Source organism: Silurus meridionalis, chromosome 21 (genome assembly GCF_014805685.1).
Source record: "Silurus meridionalis isolate SWU-2019-XX chromosome 21, ASM1480568v1, whole genome shotgun sequence".
NCBI classification, from domain to species: Eukaryota; Metazoa; Chordata; class Actinopteri; order Siluriformes; family Siluridae; genus Silurus; species Silurus meridionalis.
This window is the reverse complement of record NC_060904.1, coordinates 15,758,995-15,776,280: the sequence shown is the minus strand read 5'-3', so window position 1 is coordinate 15,776,280 and position 17,286 is coordinate 15,758,995. Positions and strand designations below refer to the sequence as shown.

The window sequence follows — 17,286 nt, the reverse complement described above, 5'->3', positions numbered from 1 at the left end:
GGAAACGTGTGATTTTATTCTTTTTAGCTTCAGTGAACATAGTTAATTACAGGCGGAAATAAAAAATGAATAAGAAGTAAAGAAAACAAAAGTGAAAGTAACCTCATCTGAAGCCGAGCCTGGAAACTAAATGTATAAATGCATGTCTATAAGAAATCTTCAAAATAGTTACAGAATAACGTCACTGTATCTGTTACAATTATAACGTTACAGTAAGTATGTGCACGTTTCACGTCTTTTCTCGATTGTTTTCATTTCCAGAAACGCGAACATACTGTAACACACGCTAACATACTGTACATCAACCATGAGTTCTCACAAGAGTCTCACTGTGTGAGCATAAACTAACTATCTGCCTTGTGCATGTGTGTATGATATGCAATTAATATCAATGAACATTAAATTGCATGCATTATTTATATATTGGTATGTTTTTTTTTTCCTTTTTTCCTTTTGATTCTTCATTTACATTACATTTGCATTTATTGATTTGTCAGACACCTTTATTTAATGCCGGGGTCACCAACATGGTTGAACTTTGGTAAATTATGAGAAATCATTAACACGATCAGTGTCTTTACATAAATGAATATTATTAATTATTAATAATAACATGTAAATTAAACAAATTTGTTATTTCAGATCAAACTGAAAACTGTGCGTATCAAACTGGTATCAAACCCTTCACATTAATCGGTACCCAAGAAGTAGCTCTCAGTTTCAAAAAGGTTGCTGACCCCTGATCTAAAGCATAAAGAGATACAGTAGGTAAAATATTACTCTAGTAAAAGTAAAAGTGCTCCATTTAAACTGTCACTGGAGTAGGTGGTAGCACAGCAGTTAAGCTGTTGGACTTCTGATCAGATGGACATGAGTTCAAATCCCACCAAGCTGCCATTTCTGGGCCCTTGATCAAGGCCCTTATCTGCTCAGTGGTATTAATGAGATAATTGTAAGCCGCTCTGGATGAGGGCGTCTGCCAAAAATATAAAAGTACAAAAGTTTTTTGCCTTCAAATGTACATACGTATCCAAAGTAGTCAAGTCAAGTTTATTTCTATAGCGCTTTTCACAACAGACATTGTCTCAAAGCAGCTTTACAGAAATCAACAGTCAAGGTGAATGGTGTGAATTTATCCCTGATGAGCAGCCGTGGCGACTGTGGCAAGGAAAAACTCTCTTAGATGTAATGAGGAAGAAACCTTGAGAGGAACCAGACACAAAAAGGGGAACCCATCCTCATTTGGGTGACATCAAGATTGTGATCATAAATCTTTCAACAATACAGAACACTGGAGAGTGAGAACTAACATGAGCACTGGAGTATAAGATTATAAGTAAATGTTCTTTCAACAGTCTTTGGTATAGAAGTAGGAGCTACTGAGCTCAACATTTGTGATCATCACAGATCCAGCATCAGCTTCTCCATGCCAGAGCCTTTAAACACTTCAGGAGGTCCAATGTCAAACTCCACACATGAAGTGGGATCCAATTGGCACTGGTACGTCTCTAGATGGTTCAGGATGTTTGCGAGTTTGGCATCTACTTCTTTAAAGTCCATAATCTTCATGAGGTGGGAGGTGACTGGAGCTGGCCAAACCTCAGGAAGCCTCGGGATGGGGAGAGAAAGAGAAGCAGTGGAGAGGAATTAGCGTAGCTGCTGTTCATGATATTAACAGCACAAGTTGATAATGTGCATGTGATCAGATATTCTGGAGCACAAGGTTATGATGTGATGTGTGTTATGTGTAGGCTTTGCTAAAAAGATATGTTTTTAATCTGCACTTAAACTGGGTGAGTGTGTCTGAGCCCCGAACACCGTCAGGAAGACCATTCCAGAGTTTAGGAGCTAAATGTGAAAATGCTCTACCACCTTTAGTGGACTTTGCTATTCTAGGAACTACTAGAAGCCCAGAGTTTTGAGATCTCAGGGAGCGTGACGGATTGTAGCGAGTTAAAAGACTGGAGAGATACATGGGAGCCGAACCATTTAGTGCTTTATAAGTGAGTAGCAGTAGTTTGTAGTCTATTCGAAACTTAACCGGAAGCCAATGTAGGGACGATAAGATTGATAAGAAAGTACTACGATTTATTACGGCTATAATTTTCCTGTTATCATTTTTGTCACTCAGTTTATCTGAAAAGACTCTAATGTTACTCTTTGCACTCTGATCTACTAAATGAGTCAAACACCGATTGATATTAAAATGATCATGAGCCCAAAACCTTCTTTTCAGCCCATTAGAGCCTAGCAGTTTAATATGAGCAGTTCCAGTACATTCGTAAAAGTGTGTTTTCGATCCAGCAAGTGTGAGAAAATGTGATTTCCAAGAACAGCAAGAACAAGCGCTAAGGAATTCACCAATCTCCCAATGCAAGTATATCTTACACGAGAAATGGTTGTGTACAACATAGGCACATTGGAAGCTCTTTTTTTGTTTGTTTTTATTGTTCACTCAACAGATTTATCTTATTTACCCCTCAAACTCTGCCAAACTGTCACCATCACATAAAGTAAGCTACATTCCCTGTGAAATATAAAGAAGCGAAACACGTTCAGCGTTTGAAGAACCACTTCTGAGGGCATTTGTTAATTGTTTTTTGTAGTTTGTTTTTTTATGCACAACGTATTAATAGCATATCAGCCAACGTTGCACTTTGAAGACCACCAACAGCAGAGCGTCCAAATAAAGCAAGAGCGTGTTCACAGTCAAAACGTTTCCAGGAAATGAATTTTTTTCCACACATCTACTGTATGTCCCCTCTGAACACCACACGGTGCTAGCTTTAGTATCTGAAGGTTCACCGAAGCACAAATGAGCGACGTGTTTTGTTTTGTTTTTGTTTGCTTACTGTCTATTTAAATTGGTCATCGAACATCAACCTGATTTCACTTACAAGGAATAAAAACTCATACCAGATGGTAGTTCTCTGTGAGGAAAGAGGAAGCTTCCTTGATGTGTTTAGGGATTTGGGTGTATATGAAACTTAGGAGCCTGCTGATAGAATGAATATCATTTCTGGGAATGTAAAAAAAAAAAGTTAAGAAAATAATAAAAGTAATAAAAATCATCATCATCATGATCACACTCATCATTATCAACATCTTACAAAAAGTTCCAGTGTGTTTGTTTAGACTTATTGCGTCATCTATTAACCAATCAACATGGCAACCCTGCAGACTATTAGGAGAAGTGGGTTGTGCTATTGGTCTCTTCACCTCCAAGACGTGTAAATAGCACAAGCTTCACTCCACAAGCTCCAGAAGCATCACTACTAGCCAACGTCTGAACACAGCAGAAAAATCATTAGTCTACCTTATAAAGGTAAGGACTCACCTGTGATGGATCTTTCTTAACCGTTCTGTTCAGTTTGGTAAATAAGGTTCGGGTGAAAGTAGAAAATGTACAGTTTCACTTCATTTATTTTTGCTATCGACATCCTCTTCTGCATGTTTCTGTTTGATGGGTTTGGAAGACAAAGTAAAGACAAAAAGAGTATTGTGTGTTTAAAGGGTAGGAATTCTGGAATGAGCTACTGTATGTTATAGGAAAAAAATATTTACTGTACAAATCTGCATTATACAGGTAAGATTATGCACTCTGAATTCCTTATTGCAATAGTTTTACACTCTATGTTCTTATTACACGTATTACATTATACATGTATATGAGTATTAATAGAATGCATGTTTCTTTTTGTTTTTTTATACGGTACCTCGAAAGTTATTGAGAGATGCGCAAACTAGCTTTTGTACATGTTGAGGTGTGAAAAAAAAATCTGTAACGTGTAAAATGATTTCTTTTGTATTTCTTGTTTTAAACCAGTAAACCAGATTTCAGCAATGGATGGATTCTGGACACTCAAGATCTTCATTCTAGGTAAAATAATTGAACAATTGAGTATTGCATGATGAAAAACCTAAACCACAGTTACTCATCCGTCATGTAGAATATTTTAGATTTTTTTTTTTTATTTATTTTAATTATATTTTATTAAATATTTTAATGATATGTTTACAGGAGGCTTTAATAAATAGGTAAAAAAAAATATTGTATCGTGTATTTATTTGTTTATTAATTGATTGGATTTATCAGGGGTCTATTTATCGAATTTCGCTTTATCGATTATCATCCAGTGACGAGTTTTGCACCATTGTGCACCGTTCATACTTTCTCCAGTCAATGTCACAATCTAGTTATTAATAGTGTTATTATTATTCTAATTATTATTAGTAGTAATAACCAAAATAATTATTACGTATTAGATTTTGGCACCACATGCTGAAATGGCCTAATTTAGGATTGCAGCTGATGAAGCTACACACAGTAATCCATAAAACTGGACATGGAGGAAAGAAATTTGTGGAGTATGTGCAAAATTATTTACCAAGTATTAAAAAAAGATTAAAAAAAAGAGCCCTTTTAGTAGAAGAAATGTATATTATATGTGTTTTCTCTCGCTGTACATTGAGGACAGGGACTGTATACGTGTTTGTCCTACACACAAAATTATAGGTGTGTCGAGTGATTGCCTCTGATTGAGAAACAAGCAACACGTTTTATTTCTGCTTTTGTATTTGAAGAAATGATTGACCTAAAGTAGCTGCAATGTGTAGAGTTTTCTGTTAAAATAAAAATAGATTGCATTAAGTATTTACTGTGAGTTACTTTGCTGTGAAATCAATTCATTTGTTAGTTAGTTTGTTAGTTAGTTAGTTGTTCAGCTGTGATTGTCATATAAATGCTATATTCAATTTCAGAATGAGGACAAATGTGATTTGATCTATCTATCTATCTGTCTGTCTGTCTGTCTGTCTGTCTGTCTGTCTGTCTGCCTGCCCGCCTGCCTGCCTGCCTGTTTGTTATCTATCTATCTATCTATCTATCTATCTATCTATCTATCTATCTATCTATCTATCTATCTATCTATCTATCTATCTACCTGTCTGTCTGTCTGTCTGTCTGTCTGTCTGTCTGTCTGTCTGTCTATCTATCTATCTATCTATCTATCTATCTATCTATCTATCTATCTATCTATCTATTTACCTGTCTGTCTGTCTGTCTGTCTGTCTGTCTGTCTGTCTGTCTATCTATCTATCTATCTATCTATCTATCTATCTATCTATCTATCTATCTATCTATCTATCTATCTATCTATCTAACTATTTACCTGTCTATTTACCTGTCTGTCTGTCTGTCTGTCTGTCTGTCTGTCTGTCTGTCTATCTATCTATCTATCTATCTATCTATCTATCTATCTATCTATCTATCTATCTGGTCTCAAAAGAATCATGAGACAAACACAGGATGAGGATAAAACCCTTAATTACTTCTAATAACAGATAATTAGTTGATACGTTGTATTAGTTGTAATTATTATTGTATAGTTGAGCTGAGTCAGCATTTGTGGCATGATTGTTGACAGAGGCGCTAATATGAGGTCCACAGTGAAGACCACAGTAACCTAAATACTGAATTAGTTTCAACCACAGTGGGGTAAAAAATGTATTCATATATAAATGCATGATAGATTTAACCCACTATAACCTTGTTTTTTGTCTGTGTAAACTCTGATAATGTTATGCGCAACAATAACTACAAACAAAAACAAAAAACAACACAGCGATTTCTAAAGATGCTCAAGCCAACAACTCACACTTCAGTTTGGTTGTTACAGTTTTGTTACACCCCCACATGAACTGACATGCATCAGCTATGACACCTAAATTCTTCACTAGATATTCATTAGATGACACCAAAGCTCTTTACTGTAGAAATCAGATGATGAATTTTCAATATATAAATAAATTCAGTTCAAGCCATTTTGCAAAGACAGCACTTTGTTAATGTTACATTTGGTTATTGGTTCTCCAATTTGCACATAGCTTTTGGTTAACTTTAATGATCTGGTTTTAAGTTCTATGAAAAAGGCAGGATGTGGTTTTGCATTATTTAAAGAACACATGTAAAAAAAAAAAAAGCAGAACTTGTGCTCATGCAAACGCAACAGTTTGTTTAACGCATGTTCTTACACGCCAGCAGCTCTTTTTCTTTGTTATCGTATTTGATGTTTGTTTGTAGAACCATTCGTAATGTAAAAATTCGAATGCTTGTGAAAATGATGAAAATGCTTGTAATTGCTCCTTGTGCAATGGTAAAATGACACATTTTTGTTATACAATCTTCTTGATATGTTGGTGATGTCATAAAAAAAAAAGCATTCCCTTATATGAGGAAATTTGAAGTATTTTATATTTATATTGTCTTTTAATTAATGAACAAGAAGTAATGAATGGTCTTCCCTGTTTTCGAATATCTTCTCAGTTTCACTATTAGGCGGAGTGTGTCACGGCTGGACAGCGACGTATGCCGAAGGACCAGTCAAAGCCATCAAGGGAAGCTGTGCGTTGGTGTCGTGCAGCACTGTCCCTTATAGTAAAGTTGAATGGTACTATTATAAAACAAGAGGATACCCGGTTGTGTACGCCAATGACCGCAGTACGATACTGGAGCAGTTTAGAGGAAGGACATCAGTCCCAGGAAATTCCCGATCTGGAGACTGCACTTTAAGGATTGACAACGTCCGAAAAGATGATGGCGAGGTGGACTTGTACGCATGGATCTGGAAAAATGATGGGGATAACAGTGGGTTTTATGACCGAACAATCAAAATAGTTGTTGGTGAGTATAGAGATAATGTATATAATTATATATAATATAATGTACATCATACCATAGGAATATAATTTGACTTTAGATCTGAAGGTCATGATTTCAAATCCCAGCCAAGGTACCATTCTTGGGCCCCTGAGCAAGGCCCTTAAAATCTTAGTTGCTCACTTGTATGAATAAGATGTCAGGCCGTCTGCCAAATGCCATAAATGTAAATGTACAGCCAGTGTGGGTCTGTATGTCTGTATGATGCATTTTATACAATGCATAACAATGGAAATGGCTGAAAAAAAATAAAAAATAAAAAAATAAAAAAAATTGTCTATGAAGTGTGTATATGGTTGGACTTTTTTATGTTTTGTTAAAAATCTGAAAGACAACCGCTCAAGTTATCACTCACACAAATGATCAGACAGCTTGTGAGGTTGAATCCCAGCAATGCCACACCACAGAACCAGGGGAGCAACAGTGGCCCTGTTGTCTGCATTGGGATGGATGGTATTCTTTCTCTTCCCAACAACAACAAGCCAACTAACCAACAAAATCAGCCTCCTACCACCAGACATTTCATGTTCCTACAACCATTATGTTAGGTGTTCATTTCTATAGTATGAACTTACTTACACTTTTCTTTTTTTCACAGAGGAACCTGAAAGACCAAGAATGGCTATACAAAATGAACAGGTAGCGGGAAGGTCTTTCACTGCAACATGCACATTCCGCCATTCCTGCCGTCCATCTCCACCATCGATTGAATGGCTGGGTTTGAGTTCCATTTCTAATACATTATCCCACGTGGATAAAGGGTCAGGAATAATGGAAACTATGTCCACTGCTACGTTCAGAGTAACTCAACAAGATCAGGGTAAAAGTCTCAGCTGCAGGAGTGCTCTCAGTGGACAGTCTTTTTCAAGTTATTCGGTTTTGCTCGACGTCAAATGTAAGTAAAGTCTCTAAGAAACGTTTCGCATTCGATATCAAGTCAAAAGACGATATTGTAAAATCAGCAGTTTTTGCATTCTATACATTGTGCAAAAATATATATATATATATATTTCTCATGTTGTCATTATTCCAACTTAGTATCTTATGCCTTAACAATTATTTCTTGTCATTTCAGTAAATTCCTATCTTGTATCGCCTTAATATTTAACGCCATGTGGAATTCAGTGAACAAATATACGTTTTTAAATAATACACTTTGCCTACCATAGTGCAAAAGAGAGAGCATTTTGTCTTTCTTGTTATTTTTGTATTTATTCGCATGTCGAATCAAACCCTGGGAGCAATTTTATGTTGAAAAAAGTGTATTTGCAGGATATGACAATAAAATACACTTTGTGCATAACAATTTTCATCAGATGCCCCCACTGATGTGAAAATCGAATACCCAGGAAGCAGCACTGTGGTTGAGGGTAAACAGATCACCCTTAGATGTGCCAGCAAAAGCAAACCTGCAGCCACAAAATACGAGTGGGTTGTCACCCATAACAGCATCACCAACCGCTACACCGTACAAACCCTGACCCTTCCAAATGTGAGGAGAGACACATTCGTTACCTGCAGCGCCACTAACGCCTTCGGACAGGGCACATCAATACAGCAAACGCTCGATGTCCACTGTAAGTCATTTAGATGTTTTTCAATATATGTTGCATGTCTCCTTCTACAGAGAATAGAAATGCTGCATAAATATAGTGTTTGATTAATTAATAGTCCCATTTAATTAATAGTCCCAGTATTTCACAGTGTGCATTTCATTACAACATTGTAAAAACAAGATATTTATTTCTTTTTATACTGGTTCTCAATTCTTATTAGTCTGAAGTGTATAATAATAATTATTATTATTTTTATTATATTGATTTAATTTTTACATTTCTTTTTTAAATTTCAATTCCATTTATTTTTAAATCCCTTCCTTCTTTACTTTATTCACCCCAGAGGGCAATTTGTTGATGTCAGTCGCAAGCACATTTTCATTTCTTTATACATTAATAAGGTACTATAGTTATTTGGCCTAATTTAGTTATTTATTTTTTAGTCATGAAGGCTTCACAGGAAAACACAACCCTACTGTGTGATAGGAAATAAAAATGCTGCTGTGTGAAATAAACATATTTCGTATTTAACACATTTCATCAGATGCCCCAGTGGATGTGAGAGTAGATTACACTGGCAGCAACACTGTGGTTGAGGGTAACACGATCAAACTTAGATGTTCCTCCAAGGGCAGGCCTGCCCCCACACACTATGAGTGGCTCGTCACCCATAACAACACCACAGTCCGCCACACAAGAGATACTGTAGTTCTTCAAAACGTCAGGAGAGACACGTCCGTTTCCTGCGTCGCCATTAACACTATTGGACGGGGCACATCACAGCAGCTATTACTCGATGTCCACTGTAAGTCATATAGATGTGTTGCATGTCTCCAGTCACCGAGTAGCAATGCTGCATGAAAGTAATGTTTAATTTATTAATAGTCCCTTTTTTTGCAGTCTTTCGTAGTGTGCATTTTATCAAAACATTGCAAAAACAAAAAATATATTGCTTTTTATACTGGTTCTCAATTCTCATTAGTCTGAATTGTATTATTTATTTATTTATTTATTTATTTATTTATTTATTTATTTATTTATTTATTTATTTATTATTAATGTTCCTTTTTTCCCCCTTCCTTCTTTACTTTATTTACTTCAAAGAGAAATTTGTGATTTTCCACCTAAAGAAACACTTACAGTATTGCGATTTATGAAATCCCTTTGTCAGCCCTTCCTGAAGCATATTTTCTTTTCGTTTTAAGTTAATGGGGTACTATAGTTATTTGGCCTAATATTGTTTTGATAAAGTATTTTATTTATTTATTTTTCTGTCACAGCTGGCTTTTCTTACTATATCTTCTGCCTGCTTTTCCTTTGTACAGCTGGCTATATCTCTACAACATGTTCTTTGTGGCTAATGGTTTGTTTTACTGGCCACTAGTGGTCATTTCTGTCGCTGCAATGATTTAGTGTACAAGAAGACGAAATACAGCAGTTTAACTCAAAGCCAAAAACCTCAACTACTGACAAAACGTTATTAATATTAATATTTGCCCTTATTGTGATAATTAGGAAACTGAAAAATGTAATGAATTCACTTATATGTGAAATTCCACTAATGGGAAATAAATGCTTATTCAAGACAGGAAAATGGGCTTGAAAACACAACCCTACTGTGTGATAGGAAATAAAATGCTGCTGTGTGAAATAAACATATTTCGTATTTAACACATTTCATCAGATGCCCCAGTGGATGTGAGAGTAGATTACACTGGCAGCAACACTGTGGTTGAGGGTAACACGATCAAACTTAGATGTTCCTCCAAGGGCAGGCCTGCCCCCACACACTATGAGTGGCTCGTCACCCATAACAACACCACAGTCCGCCACACAAGAGATACTGTAGTTCTTCAAAACGTCAGGAGAGACACGTCCGTTTCCTGCGTCGCCATTAACACTATTGGACGGGGCACATCACAGCAGCTATTACTCGATGTCCACTGTAAGTCATATAGATGTGTTGCATGTCTCCAGTCACCGAGAGTAGCAATGCTGCATGAAAGTAATGTTTAATTTATTAATAGTCCCTTTTTTTTTTGCAGTCTTTCGTAGTGTGCATTTTATCAAAACATTGCAAAAACAAAAAATATATTGCTTTTTATACTGGTTCTCAATTCTCATTAGTCTGAATTGTATTATTTATTTATTTATTTATTTATTTATTTATTTATTTATTTATTATTAATGTTCCTTTTTTCCCCCTTCCTTCTTTACTTTATTTACTTCAAAGAGAAATTTGTGATTTTCCACCTAAAGAAACACTTACAGTATTGCGATTTATGAAATCCCTATTGTCAGCCCTTCCTGAAGCATATTTTCTTTTCGTTTTAAGTTAATGGGGTACTATAGTTATTTGGCCTAATATTGTTTTGATAAAGTATTTTATTTATTTATTTTTCTGTCACAGCTGGCTTTTCTTACTATATCTTCTGCCTGCTTTTCCTTTGTACAGCTGGCTATATCTCTACAACATGTTCTTTGTGGCTAATGGTTTGTTTTTACTGGCCACTAGTGGTCATTTCTGTCGCTGCAATGATTTAGTGTACAAGAAGACGAAATACAGCAGTTTAACTCAAAGCCAAAAACCTCAACTACTGACAAAACGTTATTAATATTAATATTTGCCCTTATTGTGATAATTAGGAAACTGAAAAATGTAATGAATTCACTTATATGTGAAATTCCCACTAATGGGAAATAAATGCTTATTCAAGACAGGAAAATGGGCTTGATAACACAACCCTACTGTGTGATAGGAAATAAAAATGCTGCTGTGTGAAATAAACATATTTCATATTTATTACATTTCATCAGATGCCCCAGTGAATGTGAGAGTATTTTACACTGAAAGCAACACTGTGGTTGAGGGTAACACGATCAAACTTAGATGTTCCTCCAAGGGCAGGCCTGCCCCCACACACTATGAGTGGCTCGTCACCCATAACAACACCACAATCCGCCACACAACAGATACTGTAGTTCTTCAAAATGTCAGGAGAGACACGTCCGTTTCCTGCATCGCCATTAACACTATTGGACGGGGCACATCACAGCAGCTATTACTCGATGTCCACTGTAAGTCATATAGATGTGTTGCATGTCTCCAGTCACCAAAAGTAGCAATGCTGCATGAAAGTAATGTTTAATTTATTAATAGTCAAATTTTTTTTGCAGTCTTTCATAGTGTGCATTTTATCAAAACATTGCAAAAAAAAATATATATATTGCTTTTTATACTGGTTCTCAATTCTCATTAGTCTGAATTGTATTATTTATTTATTTATTTATTTATTTATTTATTTATTTATTTATTCATTTATTATTAATGTTCCTTTTTTTTTCCTTCCTTCTTTACTTTGTTCACTCCACAGAGAAATTTGTGATTTTCCACCTAAAGAAACACTTACAGTATTGCGATTTATGAAATCCCTTTTGTCAGCCCTTCCTGAAGCATATTTTCTTTTCGTTTTAAGTTAATGGGGTACTATAGTTATTTGGCCTAATATTGTTTTGATAAAGTCTATTTTATTTATTTATTTTTCTGTCACAGCTGGCTTTTCTTAATATATCGTCTGCCTGCTTTTACTTGTACAGTTGGCTATATCTCTACAACATGTTCTTTGTGGCTAATGGTTTGTTTTTACTGGCCACTAGTGGTCATTTCTGTCGCTGCAATGATTTATGTGTACAAGAAGAAGAAAGCAGTTTAACTCAAAGCCAAAAACCTCAACTACTGACAAAACGTTATTAACATTAATATGTACCCTTATTGTGATGATTAAGAAACTGAAGAATTTAATAAATTCACTTATATGTGAAATTCCCACTAATGGAAATAAATGCTTATTTAAGACAGGAAAATGGTCTTGATAACACAACCCTACTGTGTGATAGGAAATAAAAATGCTGCTGTATGAAATAAACATATTTCATATTTAATACATTTCATCAGATGCCCCAGTGGATGTGAGAGTAGTTTACACTGAAAGCAACACTGTGGTTGAGGGTAACACGATCAAACTTAGATGTTCCTCCAAGGGCAGGCCTGCCCCTACACACTATGAGTGGCTTGTCACCTATAACAACACTACAATCCGCCACACAACAGATACTGTAGTTCTTCAAAACGTCAGGAGAGACACGTCCATTTCCTGCGTCGGAATTAACACCCTCGGAAGGAGTGAATCAAAGCAGCTATCGCTCAATGTCTATTGTGAGTAGTTCTGATGTGTTTTGGTGTTAAATGTCCTCCTAAACCCATGATTCTAGAGATCTATATTCAATTATTAGTATTTTATAGTAAAATATTGCTTTTTTATCCATTTGAATCTCCACTGTGTGGTAAAAGTGGTTACTGTGGTTCCTAATTGATGTTTTAGCTGATTGTGATTGTTGAAGTTTTCTGTAATAAGATGCTCATTTGGGATTTATAAAACAAGTTTTCAGTGTTAGTGCTTTATTAACAAAACTTTACACCAAATTTCCCAGCACATCACATGACACTAATCACTTACTTCTGTTAATTAATTTTTTTTTTTTTTCATTTTATTTGACTATGGATGTTCTGTTTTCTGGTTCTTATTGTTATGCTTCTGCTGGGGTCATGTTTTAGGTAGGTTTCCCATTCATTGCTTTGCCTTTCCCATTCTGTGTGTTTGTCTGTATATATGGGATACTTTACTTGATTACGAGTCTATTTCCTGCTTTTTTTGTTTTTACTAGCTTCTCTAATTTTACAGTATGTTCTGTTTGTGTTAACTGCTTTATACTGCTGCCGATATCCCTGTGCAAAATCTAAATTGTTTGTTAGTGGTTACGGAAAGAGTAAAGTGACCAGATTGATTTGAGCTATAACTTAAACTATAACTCAAAGAACTACCCTTTATATTTGTAGTAAGCAGAACAGATCTCAGAACAAAGGATAGCCATTTTTTTTAACAATCTACAGTAAAATCTAATGTTGTTGTAGCATATGTCTCTCACATGTGTCCCTTAATTCGACATTCAGCGTGTACTGAGATGCTTTTTTGCTCACCACAGATGTACAGAGTGGTCATTGAAGTTAATATGACCTTCTCCTCTGACAGAACATTTCCATTTTGTGATATTTAACTGACTTTTTTTTGGCATGCTAACTATTCTAGCTATGGACTAATATGTCACCCAAGAGCTTTCCATGAAACACGTTGCTGTAACGTTCCAGCTTTTACTTTGCTAAATCATATATTTTACATTTTTATTTACTCTGCATAACAGATGCTCCGATCATCTTGCCGAGCTCGTTTTGCTCCAAACAGGATGGAATCCTAAAATGCCTGTGTCAAGCTAAGTCCAAGCCAAGTGCTGTCATCTCCTGGGCTGTAGATGGCAGTATTGCACATTTTCCACCCTTCAACATTACGACCAAGAGCAATGAAAGTTTTACAATGTCACAGTTGACTGGACTTCAGGGCAGCAACATCAACTGTACTGCAAAAAACAGTGTGGGCACCATCTTCAACGAGATACCTGTCCAACATGAAGGTACAGTTCAGGTTTACATGGATCAGTCGGTGTATTTGAGTAAATGTACTACTGTATTTAGGTAATTATTTGGTCACTTTATAGTTTTACTGAGTATCAAAGATATAAGTAACTTTGACTCTCAACTCAACTACATTTATGAAATGTTTAGTAAATGTTGTTTTTACTCCACTCTATTTTAATTGACTGTTACTACTTATATTGTGCACCTCTGTTGAAGATCATTAAGGCTCAACACTCCCCTACTCAAATCTGTTAATACTTTTAAGCACCAAAGGCCTCATTTTCATTCCAAAAAGAACTTGAATAAATCCCCAAAACTCTGAGAAACTCTGAGACTAAAAGAGGTGCATCAAATCACAGTCACACTCTGAATATTTGTTTAAATTTTAAAGATTTGTAATTGTATTTGTCCCTTTAATACTAATGGTTCTTTGTGACATGATACTGTAATTTAATTAGTTAATTGAAGATCTTATTGTAAAAGATCGCTTTACTAATTTTTTATCGTCTGTTTTTTTGACCGACTTTTTTGATCCTTGTTTCATTCGGGCATGTTGAAGAGGCTGTTGTGTTGATGGGTAATGCGGTGTTGAGGTGGACAACTTGATTTGTATTTGAGGAAACAAAACTTCACAAATCAACTGTCAATATAGAATTTTTAACTTGTAAAGGAGTATGATCAAGTATGATTTTCTGGTATTCTTTACACCTCTGCCATGGATTAAAGTGCTCGAATTTAGTCAAGTCTTATGGGGGGTCCCCAGTTGATGCATAATTTAGATATTTTTTACTAAAATAATTTTGGTTTAAGATTAAACCTGAGACTATTTTTAACTTGTCATGGGGAGTCCCTAATGCCTTATAGAGGAGGCACAGAACCCCGAAGCCCCGACCCCTCAATTCGAGCACTGGCACCACAATAGATTTTAGGAAAGCAGATCTGTCTTTGTAAGTTTGATATCTTTGACTTTTTTCCCCCGTGTTTTAAGGAAAAGGTTCCATTCTGATAGTGGCTGGGGCAGTGGGGGGATGCCTCGCCTTAATACTTCTTGTGACAGTGATTGTGGTTTGTAAAAAGAGGTAAAGTATAAAAAAAAAAAACAAATAGCTGATCCTCAACTTAAACCAACAATATGTGTTTTTGTACAATGTAAGCATTTTAAACTATTTCATAGTTTAAGTTGCATAAATAATTATATAAAAAAAGATTTCTTACAATAACATGATATTTCAAAATATCCAAAATATTCATATCAGTCTTTTATGACCATCACATTATTGTTAAGCTCTGCACACTTTTCAGGTGCTTTTGGAAATCTATAGCCCTGAACAAAACGAATTTCTTGATAAATATTCAAATTCATGTCATTATGATATCAACAGCATATACACATTGTATACATAATAATGTTTTCAAATATTCAGAACCTATTTTTTGTAGATCTGTAATCAAGAAAAGTATTCATGAATAAATGTAAAATGTGTTCATTTAAATAATAATTCATTAAATATTCATTCAGACATATACATAAATATATATACAGTATATATGTGTGAATGTGGGCCAGGAATGAATATTTAATGAATTATTATTACTATCATATACTATTTCAAATTGTATATATGTATCTAACGTGACTTTGTGCGTTTAGACGCCGTGCCAAAGCAAATGAAGACCTCAGCACCATCCAGAATGTGACACCGAATGCAGTGTGCCATGAGTACAACGTAGAGTTAGATGAAAGCCTGTATGCTAATGAAAGCCTGTATGCTAATACAGACCAGGTTTCACCGACTAATGAAAAACAGGTAACATATCTACAACACACCTTCTCAACAAACATTTTTCGACAAAGTAAGAAAGTAAGGAAGGCGACACAACATTGTGTGTCTTCACAGGACACTAAGTAATGATGGATGTTACTGCTCCTTATACCACAGGCATTGACTATTATATATTTAATATTTATATGGACAAAAACACGTTCCTGTTATAGGAACAGTGATTCCATGACCATCCTTCCTTTCTTCTCTCTGATGTGTAAAGTAAAATTTTAACTGTACTGAAGTGCTGATACGTTTGGTCTATAACATTTTTGATTCCGATGCTAATTTCTGATAACTTCTGGGTAAGTTTAGTTAGTCGGTTTGGATAAAATCTCTGAATCTATTTTCTATTATTAAAACCCACTTTATACCATTATTGTTATTTTATTATGTGTAATGTAATTCAATTCACTTTCTCAGGGGAACAAACCCAGTTTAGGCAAAACAGGAAATTACGGGAACGCCGAAAACCTGGACCTTTTGCTTTAACAGCCAAAGCATAGTCATGTACCCTGCATTCAGGGTTTCAATGTTCAATACGTTTCATGAACTTCTCTTCTTGAACTTGCACCAACATCAGGCAACATGACGTGAAAAAATATGAAAAAACGAGCTCTGCTTCTCACTTCCCGTAAAGTTGCATTAAACTACGCTTAACTATTGCACTCTCGATCCTGATGGAGAAAGAAATATTAGACAATTGCGTAAAATACATACTGTTGGTTTCTGTATGAATGACGTTTATTCTTTTTTACGATATTGCACTGCCACAATATCAGGTAATGAACACCAACTATATACACCACTTTATTACGAACAAATGTACACATTCATTTGGGATAAAAAGAAGTACCATCTCACAGATTAAATGTAATGTTACACATCCCTCACCTGAGTTTTTGAGATTGCCTCTGCCAACAAGCAGTTTGCCTTTATGTATTATATACAAGTTTTGGCCAGTATAAGCAACATTTATTTTGGCATTTGAAAAGGTAATTAAATTTGAGCTAACCAGAGTCGAAGTGTATTAATACACGTAATTATTCGTAATTAATCTTCTGCTGTATTGACTTTTTTCCTCCCTCCTGTATGGATTTACCACAAAAAAAATTGCTAATTTCATTGCTCGAACATTAAAATGGGCATTTTAAGCAGTGAGGAATGGTGAGATAATAATAAGAACAATTCTGGATTGTGAATCTTTAATTTGGATCGCTTATTTCTCTGTGTTATAGGACAGGGAATTTTGCATCTACGAGAATTATGATAAAAGTTAAATCGTGAGGAATCAAGATGGCGACGCATCGCACCTGAGAACGGCTTTCTTCGCTGATGGAGTTCAAATTTCTGAACTGAGCATTAAATACATTTATATTCACAACGTCCAAAATGCAAACTTCTATATGACAAGCACCAGCTTTATTTATTACTATTATTATTTACTCAATTAAGAGGCTTTATTTTATTAATTACGTATATACGTTTAAGTACTGTATGTATTTTCTTATATCTATTTTTGTACTCTTTTGCACATTTTTTTTAATGAACATTGTCTCCTTTTGGATTGAATTAAAACTTCATTATAAGATCCCACAAGATCACCTGATGAATTTGTTCTCTTTTTTGTTGTTTGATTCGAGTAAAGAGCGTTCGGTG

At 35.2% G+C, this 17,286-nt stretch overlaps 1 protein-coding gene across 5 annotated transcripts; it reads left to right on the top strand.

Annotated features, from left to right (window-relative positions):
- Positions 1 to 58: 58 nt before the first annotated feature.
- Positions 59 to 17,228, top strand: LOC124375465 (B-cell receptor CD22-like). 5 transcript variants are annotated; one of them, XM_046833827.1, is made up of 15 exons: positions 59 to 212; positions 3,181 to 3,325; positions 3,514 to 3,586; positions 3,827 to 3,880; positions 6,326 to 6,682; positions 7,317 to 7,613; positions 8,035 to 8,295; positions 8,819 to 9,079; positions 9,959 to 10,219; positions 11,092 to 11,352; positions 12,230 to 12,490; positions 13,534 to 13,800; positions 14,793 to 14,883; positions 15,456 to 15,612; positions 16,866 to 17,228. In XM_046833827.1, exons 4-15 carry the CDS (start codon positions 3,844 to 3,846, stop codon positions 16,905 to 16,907), a joined length of 2,553 nt encoding a protein of 850 aa, XP_046689783.1. In that variant the 5' UTR covers positions 59 to 212; positions 3,181 to 3,325; positions 3,514 to 3,586; positions 3,827 to 3,843; the 3' UTR covers positions 16,908 to 17,228. The 5 variants fall into 5 exon arrangements, with proteins under 5 accessions (XP_046689783.1, XP_046689782.1, XP_046689784.1 ...); XM_046833826.1 differs by lacking the exon at positions 3,514 to 3,586; XM_046833828.1 differs by lacking the exons at positions 3,514 to 3,586; positions 12,230 to 12,490.
- Positions 17,229 to 17,286: the final 58 nt, after the last annotated feature.

Coding starts and splice junctions, on each gene's coding strand:
- LOC124375465 (XM_046833826.1), top strand. CDS start 3,844: ATGGATGGATTCTGGACACTCAAGATCTTCATTCTAG. Junction 7,614..8,034: donor GGTTTTGCTCGACGTCAAAT/GTAAGTAAAGTC, acceptor AATTTTCATCAG/ATGCCCCCACTGATGTGAAA. Junction 11,353..12,229: donor GCTATTACTCGATGTCCACT/GTAAGTCATATA, acceptor ACATTTCATCAG/ATGCCCCAGTGGATGTGAGA.